This window comes from Humulus lupulus, chromosome 9, assembly GCF_963169125.1.
Source record: "Humulus lupulus chromosome 9, drHumLupu1.1, whole genome shotgun sequence".
Classification (NCBI taxonomy): Eukaryota; Viridiplantae; Streptophyta; class Magnoliopsida; order Rosales; family Cannabaceae; genus Humulus; species Humulus lupulus.
The window spans coordinates 184,755,518-184,774,536 of NC_084801.1; the positions used below are offsets into that span (position 1 = coordinate 184,755,518).

A 19,019-nucleotide genomic window follows, 5' to 3' on the forward strand; every position below is an offset into this window, starting at 1 on the left:
TAGCCCTTTCATAAAAATTCAATTTGTCTAATATCAATTCAAGCTATATTTTGAAAGTTAATACTAAGGAATATACAAAAGTAATGGGCACGAAAGTTGTAGGCCTATGTCTTAAACTTCTTGTATAAAATTTCGTGCAATTTCGAGGTGTGTAGAGGGAGATACGACCAAAATACTAAGAGAAGTACGAAAATAAGGAAAAAACTTGCAAAAATTGCCATGGAAAAGTGGAAAGATGTTCAAATGGGGACTTAAGGCTCTGTTTCAACTCTAATAGAAGCATTTACCCATGAGATGCAATGGGGAAAATATCGAACAATTAGAACACGAGTGTAATACATTGCGAAGTAATTAGTGAAATCTCTAATTCACCAAAGGGGTATTCCATTCAGAAAAATTCTATTTCTCTAATATGAATTCAAGCAATATTTTGAACGTTAATTGTAAGTATTCTACAAAAGTAATGGGCACAAAAGTTATAGCCCTATGTCTAAGGCTTCTCTGTAAAAAGTATCGTACAATTTTGAGGTGTGTAGAGGGAGATACGATAAGAATACTGAGAGATGTACGAATTTAAGAGAAGAATTTCAAAAATTGCCATTGAAAAGTGGAATTTTTTTCAAATGTGGATTTAAGTCTCCATTTCATCTTTGATAGAAGCATTTACCCATGAGATGTCATGGGGAAAAATATCGAACGAGTAGAAAACAAGTTTAAAACATTGCAGAGAAATTAGTGATATCTCCAATTCACCAAAGGGGTAGCCCTTTCATAAAAATTCAATTTGTCTAATATCAATTCAAGCTATATTTTGAAAGTTAATACTAAGGAATATACAAAATTAATGGGCACGAAAGTTGTAGGCCTATGTCTTAAACTTCTTGTATAAAATTTCGTGCAATTTCGAGGTGTGTAGAGAGAGATACGACCAAAAGACTGAGAGATGTACGAAAATAAGGAAATAACTTGCTAAAATAGCCATCGAAAAGTGGAAAATTTTTCAAATGTGCACTTAAAGCCCCGTTTCAACTCCAACAGAAGTATTTACCCAAGAGATGTCTTGAGGAAAAATATGGAACGAGTAGAACACGAGTGTAATATATTACAGAGAAATTAGTGAAATCTCCAATTCACCAAAGGGGTACCCCTTTCAGAAAAATTCGATTTCTCTAATATGACTTCAAGCAATATTTTGAAAGTAAATAGAAAGTATTCTACAAAAGTAATGGGCACAAAAGTTATAGCCCTATGTTTAAGGCTTCTTTGTATAAAATTTCGCAAAATTTTGAGGTTTGTAGAGAGAGATAGGACCAAAATACTGAGAGATGTGCGAATATAAGGGAACAACTTGCGAAAATTGGCGATGAAAAGTGGAAATTTTTTCAAATTTGGACTTAAGGCTCTGTTTCAATTCCGATAGAAGCATTTACCCATGAAATGTAATGGGGAAAAATATCGAACGAGTAGAACACGAGTGCAATACATTCCGGAGATATTAGTGAAATCAACAATTCACCAAAGGGGTACCCCTATGAGAAAATTTTGATTTCTCTAATATGAATTCAAGCAATATTTTGAAAGTCAATAGTAATTATTCTACAAAAGTAATGTGCACGAAAGTTGTATCCCAATGTCTTAGTCTTCTCTGTATAAAATTTTGTGGAATTTTGAGGTGTGCAGAAGGAGATATGACCAAAATACTGAGATATGTACAAAAATAAGGAAACAACTTGTGAAAATTGCCATTGAAAAGTGGAAATTTTTTCAAATGTGGAGTTAAGGCTCCGTTACAACTCCAATAGAAGCATTTACCTATGAGAAGTCATGGGGAAAAATATCGAATGAGTAGAACACAAGTGTAATACATTGCGGAGAAAGTAGTGAAATCTCCAATTCACCAAAGGGGTACCCCTTTCAGAAAAATTCGATTTCTCTAATATGAATTTAAGCAATATTTTGAAAGTTAATACTAAGGAATCTACAAAAGTAATGGGTACAAAAGTTGTAGCCCTATGTCTAAGGCTTCTCTGTATAAAATTTTGTGGAATTTTGAGGAGTGTAGATGGAGATACAGCCAAAAGACTGAGAGATGTACAAATAGATAGGTATAACTTGCGAAAATTGCCATTGACGAGTGGAAAAATTTTCAAATGTGGACTTCAGGTTTCGTTTCAACTCCAATAGAAGCATTTACCATGAGATGTCATGGGGGAAAATATCTAACGAGTAAAAGACGAGTGTAATACATTGCGGAGAAATTAGTGAACTCTCCAATTCACCAAAGGGGTACCCCTTTCAGAAAATTTGATTTCTCTAATATGAATTAAAGTAATATTTTGGAAGTCAATAGTAAGTATTCTACAAAATCAATGGGCACGAAAGTTGTTGCCCTATGTCATAGGCTTCTCTATATAAAATTTCGTAGAATTTTGAGGTGAGTAGAGGGAGATACAGCCAAAATACTAAGAGATGTACAAATAGAAGGGAATAAATTGAGAAAATTTCCATATAAAAGTTGAATTTTTTTCAAATGTGGACTTAAGGCTCCGTTTCAACTCCATTAGAAGCATTTACCCTTGAGATTTCATTGGGAAAAATATCGAACAAGTAGAAAACGAGTGTAATACATTGCAGAGAAATTAGTGAAATCTCCAATTCACCAAAGGGGCACCCCTTATAGAAAAATTCGATTTCTCTAATATGAATTCAAGTAATAATTTGAAAGTTAATACTAAGAAATCTACAAAAGTAATGGGCACAACTTTTGTAACCCTATGTCTTAGGCTTCTATGTATAAGTTTTAGTGTAATTTCAAGGTGTGTAGAAGGAGATACAAGCAAAATACTAAGAGATGTACGAAAATTAGGAAAAAACTTGCAAAAATTGTCATCGAAAAGTAGAAATTTTTTCAAATGTGGAGTTAAGGCTCCATTTCAACTCCAAGAGAAGCATTTACCCATGAGATGTCATGGGGAAAAATATGGAACGAGTAGAACACGAGTTTAATACATTGCGGAGAAATTAGTGAAATCTCCAATTCACCAAAGGGGTGCCCCTTTCAGAAAAATTTGATTTCTCTAATATGAATTAAAGTATTATTTTGAAAGCTAATACTAAGTATTATACAAAAGTAATGGGCACGAAAGTTGTAGCCCTATGTCTTCGACTTCTATGTATAAAATTTCGTGCAATTTCGAGGTGTGTAGAGGGAGATACGTCTATAATACTGAGAGATGTATGAATATAAGGGAATAACTTGCGAAAATTGCCATTGAAAAGTGGAAAAAATATCAAACGTGGACTTAAGGCTCCATTTCTACTCTAACAGAAGTATTTACCCATGTGATGTCATGGGAAAAAAATATCGAACGTGTAGAACACGAGTGTAATACATTGCAGAGAAATTATTGAAAATTCTAACTCACTAATGGGGTACCCCTTCCAGAAAAATTCGATTTCTCTAATATGAATTCAAGCAAAATTTCGAAAGTTAATAGTAAGTATTCTACAAAAGTAATGGCTACAAAAGTTATAGCCCTATGTCTAAGGCTTCTCTGTATAAAATTTTGTACAATTTTGAGGTGTGTAGAAGGAGATACGACCAAAAACTGAGAGATGTAAGAATAAAAGGGAACAACTTGGGAAAATTGCCATTGAAAAGGGGAAATATTTTCAAATGTGGACTAAAGGCTCCATTTCAACTCCAATAGAAGCATTTACCAATGAGATGTAAAGGTGAAAAATATCGAATGACTAGAACATGAGTGTAATACATTGCGGAGAAATTGGTGAAATTTCCAATTCACCGAAGGGGTACCCCTTTCAGAAAAATTAGATTTCTCTAATATGAATTAAACCAATATTTTGAAAGTCTATAGTAAGTATTCTACAAAAGTAATGCGCACAAAAGTTTTAGCCCTATGTCTTAGGCTTCTCTGTATAAAATTCCGTGAAATTCTGAAGTTTGTAGAGGGAGAAACAACCAAATTACTGAGAGATGTACGAATAGAAGGGAAAACCCTATGAAAATTGCCACTGAAAAGTGGAAATTTTTTCAAATGTGGACTAAAGGCACCGTTTCAACTCCGATAGATGCATTTACCCATGAGATTTAATGGGGGAAAATATCAAACAAGCAGAACAAGAGTGTAATACATTGCAGAGAAATTAATGAAATCTCCAATTCACCAAAGGGGTACCCCTTTCAGAAATATTCGATATCTTTAACATGAATTCAATCAATATTTTGAAAGTTAATACTAATGAATCTACAAAAGTAATGGCTACAAAAGTTGTAGCCCTATATCTTACGCTTCTATGTATAAAATTTTGTGCAATTTCGAGGTGTGAAAATGGAGATACGTCCACATTACTGAGAGATCTACGAAAATAAGGAAAAAGCTTGCGAAAAATTCCATTTAAAATTGAAAAAAGTTTCAAAAGTGGACTTAAGGCTCCGTTTCAACTCCAACAGAAACATTTACCCATGTGATGTCATGGGGAAAAATATCAAACGAGTAGAACACGAGTGTAATACATTGCGGAGAAATTAGTGAAATCTCCAATTCACCAAAGGGGTACCCCTTTCAGAAAAATTTGATTTCTGTAATATGAATTCAATCAATATTTTGAAAGTCAATAGTAAGTATTCTACAAAAGTAATAGCCACCAAAGTTGTAGCCCAATGTCTTAGGCTTCTCTGTATAAAATTTTGTGGAATATTGAGGTGTGTAGAGGGATATATGACCCAAAAATTGAGAGATGTATGAAAATATGGAAAATTTTTGTGAAATGGCCATTGAAAAGTGAATTTTTTTTTCTAATGTGGACTTATGGCTCCATTTCAACTGCAACAGAAGCATTTATTCGTGTGATGTCATGGGCAAAAATATCGAACGAGTAGAACACGAGTGTAATACATTGCGAAGAAATTAGTGAAATCTCCAACTCACCAAAGGGGTACCTTTTCCAGAAAAATTTGATTTCTCTAATATGAATTCAATCAATATTTTGAAAGTCAATAGTAAGTATTCTACAAAAGTAATAGCCACCAAAGTTGTAGCTCTATGTCTTAGGCTTCTCTGTATAAAATTCCGTGGAATATTGAGGTGTGTAGAGGGAGATATCACCGAAACACTAAGAGATGTACGGAAATATGGAAATTTTTTGTGAAAATGGCCATTGAAAAGTGAAATTTTTTTCAAATGTGGACTTAAGGCTCCGTTTCAACTGCAACAGAAGCATTTATTCGTGTGATGTCATGGGGGAAAATATCGAACGAGTAGAACACGAGTGTAATACATTGCGGAGAAATTAGTGAAATCTCCAATTCACCAAAGGGGTATCCCTTCCAGAAAAATTCGATTTCTCTAATATAAATTCAAGCAATATTTTGAAAGGTTATAGTAAGTATTCTACTAAAGTAATGGGCACAAAAGTTGTAGCCCTATGTCTAAGGCTTCATTTTATAAAATTCCGTGGAATTTTGAGGTTTGTAGAGGGAGGTACGACGAAATTACTGAGAGATGTACGAATAGAAGGGAAAAACTTACGAAAATTGCCATTGAAAAGTGGAAATTTTTTCAAATGTGGACTTAAGGCTCCGTTTTAACTCCGACTGAAACATTTACCCATGTGATGTCTTGGGGAAAAATATCAAATGAGTAGAACACGAGTGTAATACATTGCGGAGAAATTAGTAAAATCTCCAATTCACCAAAGGGGTACTCCTTTCAGAAAAATTCGATTTCTCTAATATGAATTCAAGCAATATTTTGAAAATTAATAGTAATTATTCTACAAAAGTAATGGGCACGAAAGTTGTAGCCCTATGTTTAAGGCTTCTCTGTATAAAATATTGTACAATTTTGAGGTGTGCAGAGGGAGATATGACCAAAATATTGAGAGATGTACGAATATAAGGAAAAAACTTACGAAAATTCCCATTGAAAAGTGGAAAATTTTTCAAATGTGGACTAAAGGCTCTGTTTCAACTCCGATTGAAGAATTTACCCATGAGATATAATGGGGAAAAATATCGAACGAGTAGAACATGAGTGTAATACATTGCGAAGAAATTAGTGAAATCTCCAATTCACCAAAGGGGTACCCCTTTCAGAAAAATTTGATTACTCTAATATGAAATCAATCAATATTTTGAAAGTAAATAGTAAGTATTCTACAAAAGTAATAGCCACCAAAGTTGTAGCCCTATGACTTAGGCTTCTCTGTATAAAATTCTGTGGAATATTGAGGTGTGTAGAGGGAGATATGACCCAAACACTGAGAGATGTACGAAAATATGGAGATTTTTTGTGAAAATGGCCATTGAAAAGTGAATTTTTTTTCAAATGTGGACTTAAGGCTCCGTTTCAACTGCAACAGAAGCATTTATTCGTGTGATGTCATGGGGAAAAATATCGAACGAGTAGAACACGAGTGTAATACATTGCGGAGAAATTAGTGAAGTCTCCGATTCACCAAAGGGGTACCCCTTCCGAAAAATTCGATTTCTCTAATATAACTTCAAGCAATATTTTGAAAGGTTATATTAAGTATTCTACAAAAGTAATGGGCACGAAAGTTGTAGCCCTATGTCTAAGGCTTCTCCTTATAAAATTCCATGGAATTTTGAGGTTTGTAGAGGGAGATACGACCAAATTACTGAGAGATGTACGAATAGAAGGGAACAACTTACGAAAATTGCCATTGAAAAGTGGAAATTTTTTCAAATGTGGACTTAAGTCTCCGTTTCAACTCCGACAGAAACATTTGCCCATGTGATGTCATGGGAAAAAAATATCAAACGAGTAGAACACGAGTGTAATACATTGCGGAGAATTAGTGAAATCTTCAATTCACCAAAGGCGTACCCCTTTCAGAAAAATTCAATTTCTCTAATATGAATTCAAGCAATATTTTGAAATTTAATAGATGTTAAAAAGGAGATTCTTGATGAGGTGCATACTACTCCCTATTCTTTACCTATAGGGACTACGAAAATGTACCAAGATCTTAAGTTGCTATACTGGTGGCCTGGAATGATGAAGGGTGTTGTGGAGTATGTAGCTAAGTGTCATACGTGCCATCAAGTTATAGCATAACACCAAAGACCATCCAATTTGCTACAACATTTAAATATCCCAAAATGGAAATTGGAAGAGATTGCGATGGACATTGTGGTGGGGTTACCTAAGACCACAAAGAAACATGAATCAGTTTGGGTGATCATTAACAAATTCACGAAATCGGAAAATTTCATACTACCAAAACACTATACACAGTAGAGCAGTATGCAGAGCTTTATGTACAGGAAATAGTTAGACTTCATGGAGTACCAAAATCGATAGTTTCAAATATAGATCCAAAATTTACATGCATGTTTTGGGAAGGTTTACAAAAAGCAATGGGTAGCAGATTGAAGTTTAGTACTGCTTTTCTTCCACAATGTGATGGACAGGCGAAAAGGAAGATAAAGATTATGGAAGACATGCTTAAAGCGTGTGTGTTGGATTTTAGTGGGTCATGGAGCAAGTACCTACCGTTGATAGAGTTCTCGTATAACAATAGTTATCAGTCAACTATTGGGGTAGCACAGTATGAGATGCTTTATGTAAGAAAGTGTAAATGGCCAATTCATTAGGATGAAATGGGAAAAAGTAACTATTAAGGCCCAAAAGTAGTACGATAAGCAAATGAAGCTATTGCCAAGATAAGAGCTTGCATGACTGCTTCGTAGGATCTACAAAAGAGCTATGATGATCCTAAACGTAGGTATGTCGAGTTCCAAATTGAAGACTTTGTAATCCTCCATGTTTTGCATATGAAGGGAAGTAAAAGGTTTGGCAATAAAGGAAAGTTGAGTCCACAATTCGTTGTACCATTCGAGATTTTGAGAAAATTGGACAAATGGCTTATAGGTTAGCAATGCTTCCAACGCTGGCAGGAGTTCACAACGTTTTTCATATGTCCATGTTATGAAAGTACGTATTCTACCCGTCTCATATTCTTAGTTATGAGATGTTGGATATGCAACAAGATCTCTCTTACAAAGAAACGCCAATAAAAATTCTGGATAAGAAGGAAACGGTGTTAAGGAATAAGACGGTCTGTTTAGTCATGGTTCTTTGGAAGAACGACTTTGTTGAAGAGGCTACGTGGGAGTTGGAATCGGATATGCTGGGGCAATATCCGAAATGGTTTAGGAGGGAATAGTTGTAATATCTGCTTCTGTTAGTAAAAGGTATTTTGGTAACCTAGCTTCGGGCAAAATATAATGGTAATTTGTATGCTTTTGTGTGTTTAATTATATGAATTAATTACGATGTATGCTTTATTTTTTATGAATTGCTAGTCAGTCCACACATATGTTTCTTCAAGTGTTATGGGTCGATTGTTGATAATAATTGTGATATGGGGGTCAAAGAAGAAATATGAGCTTTTTTGGTGAAAGTGTAATTAAGGGAAAACAAAACTATTAGCTTAAGTAAAAGGACAAGGGCTATGGAATTCACGTTAAAAAATTTAAAGGGTGGGGATAGTAATGTAATTAGGTCTTTACACGATTTAATATCAAAATAAATAAATAAATAAAATTTGGGTTTGATGTCATACTAATTATCAGAATTCTCTATTGCGATATATGAAAGAGTAACAGACCAAGAAAAATTCTCTAGTTCTTGATCTGAATCTTTGAAGCTTAAGGATTTGGAAGAGAACATCTATCTGAGTTTTGGTGGGCTACCAATTACCATTAAGACGTAAGGATTGAGCATTGTGGCTAAGGTTATTAATCGGTAAGTTTTCAAACTATATTGTTTATGTCTATTGTCAAATCTAGGGTTTGGTGATGTTAATGGTTAATCAGTTTTGTTAAATGGGGATCTTAGGTTGTTTGCATGTTTAGAGTCGATTTATGTTAGAAACATGCTAGGGTCATTTTGGTTGGTGATTTTGGGTGAAATTTTTAGATTTGGGATAATCTGGATTCAACTGGTCAACTAGGTGGTAAGGATCGATGATCGACCGACCTACGATTTCTCACATGTTTACAATTGCTCAACCAATCGATCGGCTGCTATAAACCGGTCGACCGACTTTCGTTTTCTGGGTTTAATTTTGTTAGTAACTAGTCGACTGACTACTATGGAGCAGTCAACCGACCTGTTACAGAGAAGAGTATATATTGTAAATGAAAACGTGGAATTTTGGTCTATAAGTTATGGGTATCCTATTGTAAGGTCTTAGGACTTCTGGAAACTTGTTTTTTTTTTAGTCTTTTAGGTCCTAGAACGTTGGGGTATCTTATTTGTTAATGTTAAGTTAATGATTGTGAAATATGATGTTGTATGATTAGGGGTTTGCTAAGGATACTTGACGGAACGTGTTAGTGTGTGGATTGATGTTGCTATCAAGGTAAGAAGAGTATTTACACCTGCACGAAGGGTGTACACTTGACGTACTTAGAATGGCAGAATCTTTATAGTTTATTTACTTATGAATACGCTAGTGAATGTTACATGTCTTGAGTAATTTACATTAATAATTACTTATGTTTGTACCTCTATGTGTGATATTTTTCTTGACATGCTTATTTTCTTAAATGCATGTCTACATTACAAATTAGCATGCTTATGATATGATGGAAATGCATGCTTATGTTATTACGTGCTATAATGCATTATGTTTTTTACTTTGGATTTGACCTACTGTTTAATATTAAAATTTATGATTATATTATTTATTTCCATATTTCATTGAAGTATTGAATTATGCTCTTGGGTAAGTTTAAAGGGGACTGTGTCCTAAACAATTCTTCAAACTGGGCATTGGTTCACGGGTACTCTGTGTTTCAGGTAAAGGCAAGGAAATGGTTTTTGGGCAAAGAGTTGGAGAGCTTCTGCAAAGGGCGTACATGTCATGGATATCATGACCGTTAAGGGTCGGGCCTACTTGGAAGTTTATTTAATGTTTTCTATTTAGTTTTAAGACATGCTCTATTACAAATTTGAATAATGTTATAAGTCTTGTTATGGATTCAAGTGATGGTTTTATTTGTTTAAATGGTAATTATGAAACTCCGGAGTTTCTTTTATTTTTAAATGTTTAGGTTGTCATTTACGTTTGGTTTCTTTATAATGAAAGGCATTTTATTCCAACTTTATTTATTATATGTGTCATTAACACCTCATGGAAATTGGGGTATTATAGATGGGCACCTTAAGGTGCCAAATAACAACACTCAATATCTTTTATATAATGATAGTTATGGTCTTTTACTTTTTTTTCCTTTTTTGGGAGTATGAGTAAGTAAGGTCACCGTTTGTTGTTTTGGGTAGCCTTAAAAACTTTTGGGCGTTATTTTATCCTTTGGGTGAGTGAACATTGTTACCTTTAAATAACTAAGGGGTTGTTTGGTATGAGTTAATCTTTGGATGGGAAATGTAATCTTAAATATGTCTATGTTTGTTACGAAGGTCTTTATTTTTTAAGCACTAGAATGTTATTCCAATAGAAATCTAATTACTCTAGGATATTAATCTCGACTCCTTAAAGAATAGTGGAGTTAAAATATTTCCATCAGTTATAATACCATGGGTTTGACTCAAAGATTATAATTTTATATAAACAAAAGTGAAAATGAAATTATTGTTGATTTTATTTAATTAACAAATACAATGAGATTTATATTCACCAATTAATAAATATTTTTTATAAATAATTATTTAATTTTATTTTTATGTGTGATTAATTTAAAATATAAATATTACATAATTATTTTGTTTCTTTGAATTTTTATATATTTTTTAAATAATGTATAACATTCATGATCAACCAAATAATGTAATTCAATTAACAAGAATATGACTAAATATTCCAACACATAACCAAAAATAGTTTACTAGTCTCCATACAATCCTATCTTCCTCCTTAACATTTCAATGAATTAGATTATTTTGAACTACTCGTACCAAACGCCCCTAAATGTAATATTCATCCGTGTGATTTAAGTAAATCTTTTGTTGTGTAGTACATGGAAAGTTAATCTATAGAAAAGTTAACTCTGATATTCATTTTTTGTCGATCATATGTAAGAAATGATATTCGAAATTAGGTGTTATTTCATCATCACCGTAAAATATAGAATCAAAATTACATCTGACAAATAATAATTTTACAACACTTATTTAAAGCGTGGTTGAAACTTCAAGAACAAAAAAAAAAAACAATTAATAATGAGAACTAACAGATTGGAAGAGGGGAACCATTCCAGCTACTGAGACATTCCAGCATGGGATCGATGATCTTTCCTTGACACATAGCAGTGAACACCATGTCGAATTCTTCTCCTAGTGATCTTACATTCTCTCATGTAAGCAAACCAGTCCCCAACTCCTCTCTCACAAATTTGTACAATGGATAAGACCTGCACTCCTTGATCTAGTTTGATATGCCTGCATTCCCACTTTCCACACCAATCCTTGCACTCTCAACCTCTTCAGGCAAAAGGGTCTTCAAATCTTCCTCAAAAGCTCCAATCTTTTGGAAGATTGAAGTGTTCGGATTCTTCTCATTTTCACCATTAACCAAAGCTTGTTCGACGAGTACTTGCCTTAGTTTTTGCATCAATGGGTAGGTAGCACTGCAGGGATCATCAATGTACATAAAGACATATTTCCTATCAACAACTTTAAGCATTTCCTTCTCACAAAATCTTGATGGGTGGAGTTCGCCACTAACGTTGGTCGTCAGCACTTTCTTAGCCACTTGACTCACAGTTTTCTTAACTGTCCGCCTTAGATTATCCTCCAAATGTCTCAAGTAGATGGTCTGGCAAAGGGCAACCAAGAATGTTGTGGACATGAGCTTGAGAATATCAATAGCCTCAGCAGTCTTCCTTGAAGATATCAATCCCAGAGAGTTCACATCTTGGTTGTGTTGTTCAGCGCTCTGGACATGGGTAGTCACTGGATTAGCAAGATATTGAAGCTCCAAACAATAGGAGGCCATGGCGATTTCAGCTCCCTTGAAGCCATAGTCTAAACTTGGGTTGCAGCCACCACAGAGATTTGAAGGCAGACCATTGTTGTAAAAGTCATTGACAAGTTCAGAAAATTGGGCAAACATGAGCTTACCAATTGCTGCAACAGCCAAACGGGTATTGTCCATGGAAACTCCGATTGGGGTCCCTTGGAAGTTGCCACCATGAATAGCCTTGTTCCTTGAAACGTCAATCAAAGGGTTGTCGTTCACTGAGTTGATCTCTCTTTCAATAGACTTGGTTGAGAATCTGATCACTTCGATCATGGGTCCAAGCCATTGAGGCGATGTCCTAAGTGCATAGCGATCTTGCTTTGGCTTCTGAAGAGGATCCATCTCGTGAAGCTTCTGAGCCTCTTTAATATAAGAGCTCCCATCCAAAATGTGTTCCATAATGGCTGCGGCCTCAATCTGACCAAGGTGGTGCTTCAACTTGCGAGTCAAGTGATCAGTGAACTCGGGCTTACCATTCATCACTTCCGCAAATATTGCTGACAGGACTTCGGCCAACACAGCAAGAATGTTGGTCTCAAAAAGAACAGTAGAAGCCACAGCTGAACCAACAGCAGTGCCGTTAACAAGAGCAAGTCCTTCTTTGGGCTGCAACTCGAAGAAGTCGGAATCGATGCCGGCAACTTTGAAAGCTTCCTTTGCGGTGAGGGATTCACCGTTGGGGCCGACGGCCTTGGAATTAGGCCTGCCCGTGAGCAAACCGGCAATGTAAGACAGAGGCACAAGGTCACCAGATGCAGTGATTGTTCCACGCAATGGCAAACATGGGGTGACATTGTTGTTGAGGAGCTTGACCATGGATTCCAAGATCTCAAATCTGATACCGGAGTAGCCTTGTAGAAGGGTGTTGATCCTAATGAGCAAACCTGCTCTTGCTGAAGAGCGAGGCAGAGTGTGGCATGACTCTGTTCCATTACCAAATATTCCAGCATTCAAGAATCTGCAAACAACAAAATTTAGAAAGATCAGTCACTGATGCAAGCCTTGGATATTAATTTTTCTGGAAAGATTGTACATAAATATTTTAATAAACATATATTAATATTTGGTTAGCTCCTAACATCAAAATATGCTCAAAGTACGTGAAGAAGTAGTGATATTGTAATTACCTGATCAGCTCCTTTTGAAGGGTGCCGCCTTGTTTGGTTCTCCTGTGTGATGTCGCACCGAACCCAGTGGTAACACCATAGCTGTATGTACCTTTGCTCATACTCTCCGTAACCCAATCACTACTAGCCTTAACTCCGGCCCTTGACGACTCAGAAAGTTCTACCTTAACTCCGTCGACATCGCCACCAGCGGCAATGGCAGCCACCTGGGATATTGTTAGCGTCTCGCCGCCGAGACGGACGACCGGTTTCCTGTACTCCGCTACCATTCTCTTCACTTCATCCAAGTGGCTCCCAGTCATCGACTCAGCCGCCGCACCCCAGTTCAACGGGTCATTAGAGACGATGGGTGCTGGCTTAGTCTTGCAGAAACTCTCCATTAAATTTGTAGTAAAGAGAAGTAAATATCTTTATATAATTATCAAATAGTATATCCAAGTGTTTCTGATAGAGAGTGTGATTGTGGAGAGCTTAAGAAGAAATGGTTTGCGAAAGGAACAAATTCGATTTGGTAGAAAAATTCTATATCAAGTTTTTGGCGTCGTTGCCGGGGATTAAAATTAATTTTACTTATATTGAAACTTTAAGTCTTGATTTTAAATTAGATTTTTATTTATTTTGTTACTAACGTTATAGATTATTCTTGTGTTTTCAGTATATGCGAAGGACTAGGAGTTCTACACCTGTTGAGCCTCTGAATCCTGAAATTGAGCACACACTCCGTCAGTTGAGATCTAAGAAAAGGATTGAAGAGCATAATATGGACAACAACGGGGTGAACAACAACGGTGGCAATGGCAATAATAACAATCAACCAACAGCTGCTGGGGTTCCTCTTAATCAAGCGCAGTGGGCAGTGCGTGATTTTTGCATGCCTGTTGTGAATGAGAATCTCACTGGAATAGCAAATCCAGCCATTGCTGCCAACAACTTCGAACTGAAACCTGCACTAATCAACATGGTGCAACAAAATCAGTTTGGGGGTCTAGCTACTGAAGACCCCAACATTCACTTGGCCATATTTCTGGAGGTATGTGCCACAGTGAAGATGAATGGCGTTACTGATGATGCCATCAGATTGCGTCTCTTCCCTTTCTCCTTGAGGGAAAGAGCCAGGAGTTGGTTGCAATCTTTGCAGCCTGGAACAATTACAACATGGGATGAGATGGCAAGAAAGTTTCTGATTAAGTTTTTCCCTCCTTCCAAGTCAGCCCAGTTACGTAGCGATATTGGACAATTTCGACAGTTAGATCAAGAACCATTCTATGAGGCTTGGGAGAGGTTTAAGGAATTATTACGACGTTGCCCACAACATGGTTATCAAAATTGGATGCAAGTTCAGATTTTTTATCAAGGGTTGAACGCTCCAACACGAACAATAGTTGATGCTGCTGGAGGGGGTGCTCTATTAGCCAAGACAACTGATGAAGCCTTCACTTTGATGGAGGAAATGGCCACCAACAGTTATCAGTGGCCTAATGAGAGGTCGGGCCCAAGGAAAGTTGCTGGGTTATATGAAGTTGATCAGATGACAGCCCTGAATGCCCAAATTGCTGCTCTATCAGCGCAAAATAATCCAACGGTTATGGAGAGTGTAGCAGCGGCTGCTGCAATGCAGGGGCAAGAAATGAGTCCAGAAAAAGCCCAGTTTATGGCAAACCGCCCCTTCCCCAATAATTACAGAAGCAACAACATGCCTAATTATTATCATCCAGGATTGCGCAATCATGAAAATTTCTCTTATGCCAATAATAAAAATGTGCTGCAACCACCTCCGCGATTCAATTCTCAACCGCAACAAGAGAAAAAGCAGTCGTTGGAAGACATTTTGGGCACTTTTATTTTGGAGTCTAACAAGAGGTTCGGAAAAAATGAAGCAAGACTCGACAATATAGAAACCCATATGACTAACATGGGTGCTTCAATGAAGAAAATTGAGACTCAAGTGGGGCAATTAGCTAATGCGGTGAATTCGAATCAGAAGGGAAGTTTTCCTAGTGACACTGTGGTAAATCCAAAGGAATCATGCCAAGCAGTTTCTTTGAGAAGTGGTAAGGTGCTTAAAGAGGGTGATGTTCAAGCTAGTTCAAAGGAGAAAGTTGAGCCAGTGGTACGAGAGGTAGACAAAGAAGAGAAAGCCAAGAAGCAGAGTGGAAGTGACAAGAATGACATGGAGAAAGATAGCCTTCCAGTGTATCAACCTCCCATTCCATACCCTCAACGATTTCTCCACGCGAGAGAAAGAAAGAGAGTGAGCCTTTTCAAAACGATGGCTTTAGAGAAAGAGTTGGTGGTGAAGCAGTCAGTAGCGAAAGAGTTTGGTATATAAATGAATCGAGGCCGTCCCATGCATGCAACTTAGTATAATCCCAACGGTTGAGATTGGTTTGTAGTTCTGAGTGGGCTATAGAAAAAGTTCAAAAGAAATCGCAAATAGTCAAAAGAAGTGCAACCATACACCATCTTATTATCCCTTATATTTATTAATTTATTATTACTATTCTGGCTTTGGTCAGGTCAAAGGTCCAATGTATTGTTGTTACTGACTTGGTTGGTGGGAGACTAAGAAAGAAGGGAGCTTTCATACTCTAATAGATGGTTTTTTCGTGGAAGGAGGTTATTTATTTTGAGTTGTTGTCACTAAGCCACAGGCCACTCGTGCATAATGATTAATTTATGATAGTCCAAATAATGTCTTATTTAATTTTGTATGGATGAGAAATTGACCACGAACGCAGTGAAAGATAGTTTAGTTTGACAATGAATCGGGGCCATTCCATGCATGCAACTAGGTATGATCAACGGCTGGGATTATTTTCTCTTCTCAGTGGACTATAGAAAAAGTTTTAGTGTCTGTTTATCAACTTATTTGATATATATTCAAATGAAAAACTAATTGCTAGTTACCGGACAACACACTAAAACACTACTACCTTGTCTCATTGTAATTATTTGTTTGTTAAGTATTATTTTGCATGCATGAGGAAGAAATTCTCCACGTTTTCTTTGGTCAGGTCAAAGGAAGTGTTTTTATACTAAGAAGTACTATTGTGTTATATTATTGACGTAGTTGATAACCAAAATGGGAAACTTGATACTTTTAGGCGTGTCTTAGCTCCCCTGTCAGAAAAATTCGATATCTCTAATATGAATTCAAGCAATATTTTGAAAGTCAACTACTAAGAAATATACAAAACTAATGGGCATGAAAGATGTAGCCCTATGTCTTAAACTTATATGTATAAAATTTCATGCAATTTCGAGATCTGTAGAGGAAGATACGACCAAAATACTAAGAGATGTACGAAAATAAGGAAAAAACTTGCGAAAATTGCCATCGAAAAGTGCAAAAAAGTTCAAATGTGGACTTCAGGCTCTGTTTCAACTCCAATAGAAGCTTTTACCCTTGAGATGCAATGGGGAAAAATATCAAACGATTAGAACATGAGTGTATTACATTGCTAAGAAATTAGTGAAATCTCTAATTCACCAAAGGGATACCCCTTTCAGAAAAATTCTATTTCTCTAATATGAATTCAAGCAATATTTTGAAAGTAAATAGTAAGTATTCTACAAAAGTAATCGGCACGAAAGTTATAGCCCTATGTCTAAGGCTTCTCTGTATAAATTTTCATACAATTTTGAGGTGGGTAGAGGGTGATACAACAAGAATACTGAGAGATTTACGAATATAATGGAAGAACTTGCGAAAATTGCCATTGAAAAGTGGAAATTTTTTCAAATGTGGTCTTAAGTCTCAGTTTCAACTCCGATAGAAGCATTTACCCATGAGATGAAATGGGGAAAATTTTTGAACGAGTAGAACACGAGTGTAATACATTGCGGAGAAATTAGTGAAATCTCCAATTCACCAAAGGGGTACCCCTTTCAGAAAAAATTGATTACTCTAATATGAATTTAAGCAATATTTTGAAAGTCAATAGTAAGTATTCTACAAAAGTCATGGGCATGAAAGTTGTAGCCCTATGTCTAAGGCTTCTCTGTATAAAATTTCGTACAATTTTGAGTTGTGTAGAGGGAAATACGACAAAAATATCGAGAGATGTACTAATATAAGGGAACAACTTACGAAAATTGGCATTGAAAAGTGGAAATTTTTTCAAATGTAGACTTAAGACTTCGTTTCAACTCTGATAGAAGCATTTACCCATGAGATATAATGGGGAAAAATATCGAACTAGTAGAACACGAGTTTAATACATTGCGGAGAAATTAGTGAAATCTCCAATTCTCCAAAGGGGTACCCCTTTGAAAAAAATTCGATTATTCTAATATAAATTCAACCAATATCTTGAAAGTTCATACTAAGTATTCTAAGAAATTTTTGGGCATGAAATTTGTAGCCCAATGTCTTTGGCTTCTATGTATAAAATTTCGTGCAATTTCAAGGTTTGTGGAGGGAGATACGACCAAAATACTAAGAGATGTACGAATATAAGGGAATAACTTGCGAAAATTGCCATTGAAAAGTGGAAATTTTCAAATGTGAACTGAAGGCTCTATTTCAATTCCAATAGGAGCATTTACCCATGAGACGTCATGGGGAAAAATATCGAACAAGTAGAACACAAGTTTAATACATTGCGGAGAAATTTGTTAAATATCCAATTCACCAAAGGGGTATCCCTTTTAGATAAATTCGATTTCTCTATTATAAATTCAAGAAGTATTTTGAAAGTTAATACTAATAGATCTACAAAAGTAATGGACACAAATGTTGTAAACCTGTGTCTTCGGCTTCTATGTATAAAATTTCGTGCAATTTTGAGGTATGTAGAGGGAGATACGGCCAAAATACTGAGAGATGTACGAAAATAAGGAAAAAACATGCGAAAATTGGAAAAAAAATTCAAATGTGGACTTAAGGCTCTATTTCAACTCCAATAGAAGCATTTACCCTTGAGATGCCATGGGGAAAACGATCGAACGGGTAGAACATGAGTTTACAACTTTGCGGAGAAATTAGTGAAATCTTTAATTCACCCAAGGGGTACCATTTTCAGAAAAATTCGATTTCTCTAATATGAATTAAAGAAATATTTGGAAAGTTAATACTATGTATTCTACGAAATTAATGGGCACGAAAGTTTAGCCCTATGTCTTAGGCATCTATGAATAAAATTTCGTGCAATTTCGAGGTTTGTAGAGGGAGATATGACCAAAATACTAAGAGATGTACGAATATAAGGGAATAACTTGCGAAAATTGCCATTGAAAAGTGGAAAATTTTCAAATGTGAACTGAAGGCTCTATTTCAATTCCAATAGGAGCATTTACCCATGAGATGTCATGGGGAAAAATATCGAACGAGTAGAACACAAGTTTAATACATTGCAGAGAAATTAGTAAAATATCCAATTCATCAAAGGGGTACCCCTTTCAGAAAAATTAGATTTCTCAAATATGAATTAAAGAGATATTTTGAAAGTTAATAATAATAAATCTACAAAAGTAATGGGCACAAAATTTGTAACCCTATGTCTTAGGCTTCTATGTATAAAATTTCGTGCAATTTCGAGGTGCGTGGAGGGAGATACAACCAAAATACTAAGAGATGTACGAAAATAAGGAAAAAACTTGCGAAAATTGCCATTGAAAAGTGGAAAAACTTTCAAATGTGGACTTAAGGCTCTGTTTCAACTCCAATAGAAACATTTACCCATGATATTTCATGGGGAAAAATATCAAACGAGTGAAAAACGAGTTTAAAACATTGCAGAGAAATTAGTGAAATCTCCAATTCACCAAAGGGGTACCCTTTTCAGAAAAAATCAATTTGTCTAATGAATTCAAGCAATATTTTGAAAGTTAATACTATGGAATATACAAAAGTTATGG

At 35.6% G+C, this 19,019-nt stretch overlaps 2 protein-coding genes across 2 annotated transcripts; one reads left to right on the top strand and one right to left on the bottom strand.

Moving 5' to 3' along the window:
- Positions 1-11,370: 11,370 nt before the first annotated feature.
- LOC133801599 (phenylalanine ammonia-lyase-like) lies at positions 11,371-13,659 on the bottom strand. Its single transcript, XM_062239842.1, has 2 exons — positions 13,161-13,659; positions 11,371-12,991 (listed from the first exon to the last, which is right to left on the bottom strand). The coding sequence occupies exons 1-2, from the start codon at positions 13,538-13,540 to the stop codon at positions 11,440-11,442; spliced, it is 1,932 nt and encodes a 643-aa protein (XP_062095826.1). The 5' UTR covers positions 13,541-13,659; the 3' UTR covers positions 11,371-11,439.
- A 159-nt stretch (positions 13,660-13,818) lies between these two features.
- On the top strand, positions 13,819-15,489 carry LOC133800428 (uncharacterized). Its single transcript, XM_062238386.1, has one exon. The coding sequence runs from the start codon at positions 13,819-13,821 to the stop codon at positions 15,487-15,489; it is 1,671 nt and encodes a 556-aa protein (XP_062094370.1).
- Positions 15,490-19,019: the final 3,530 nt, after the last annotated feature.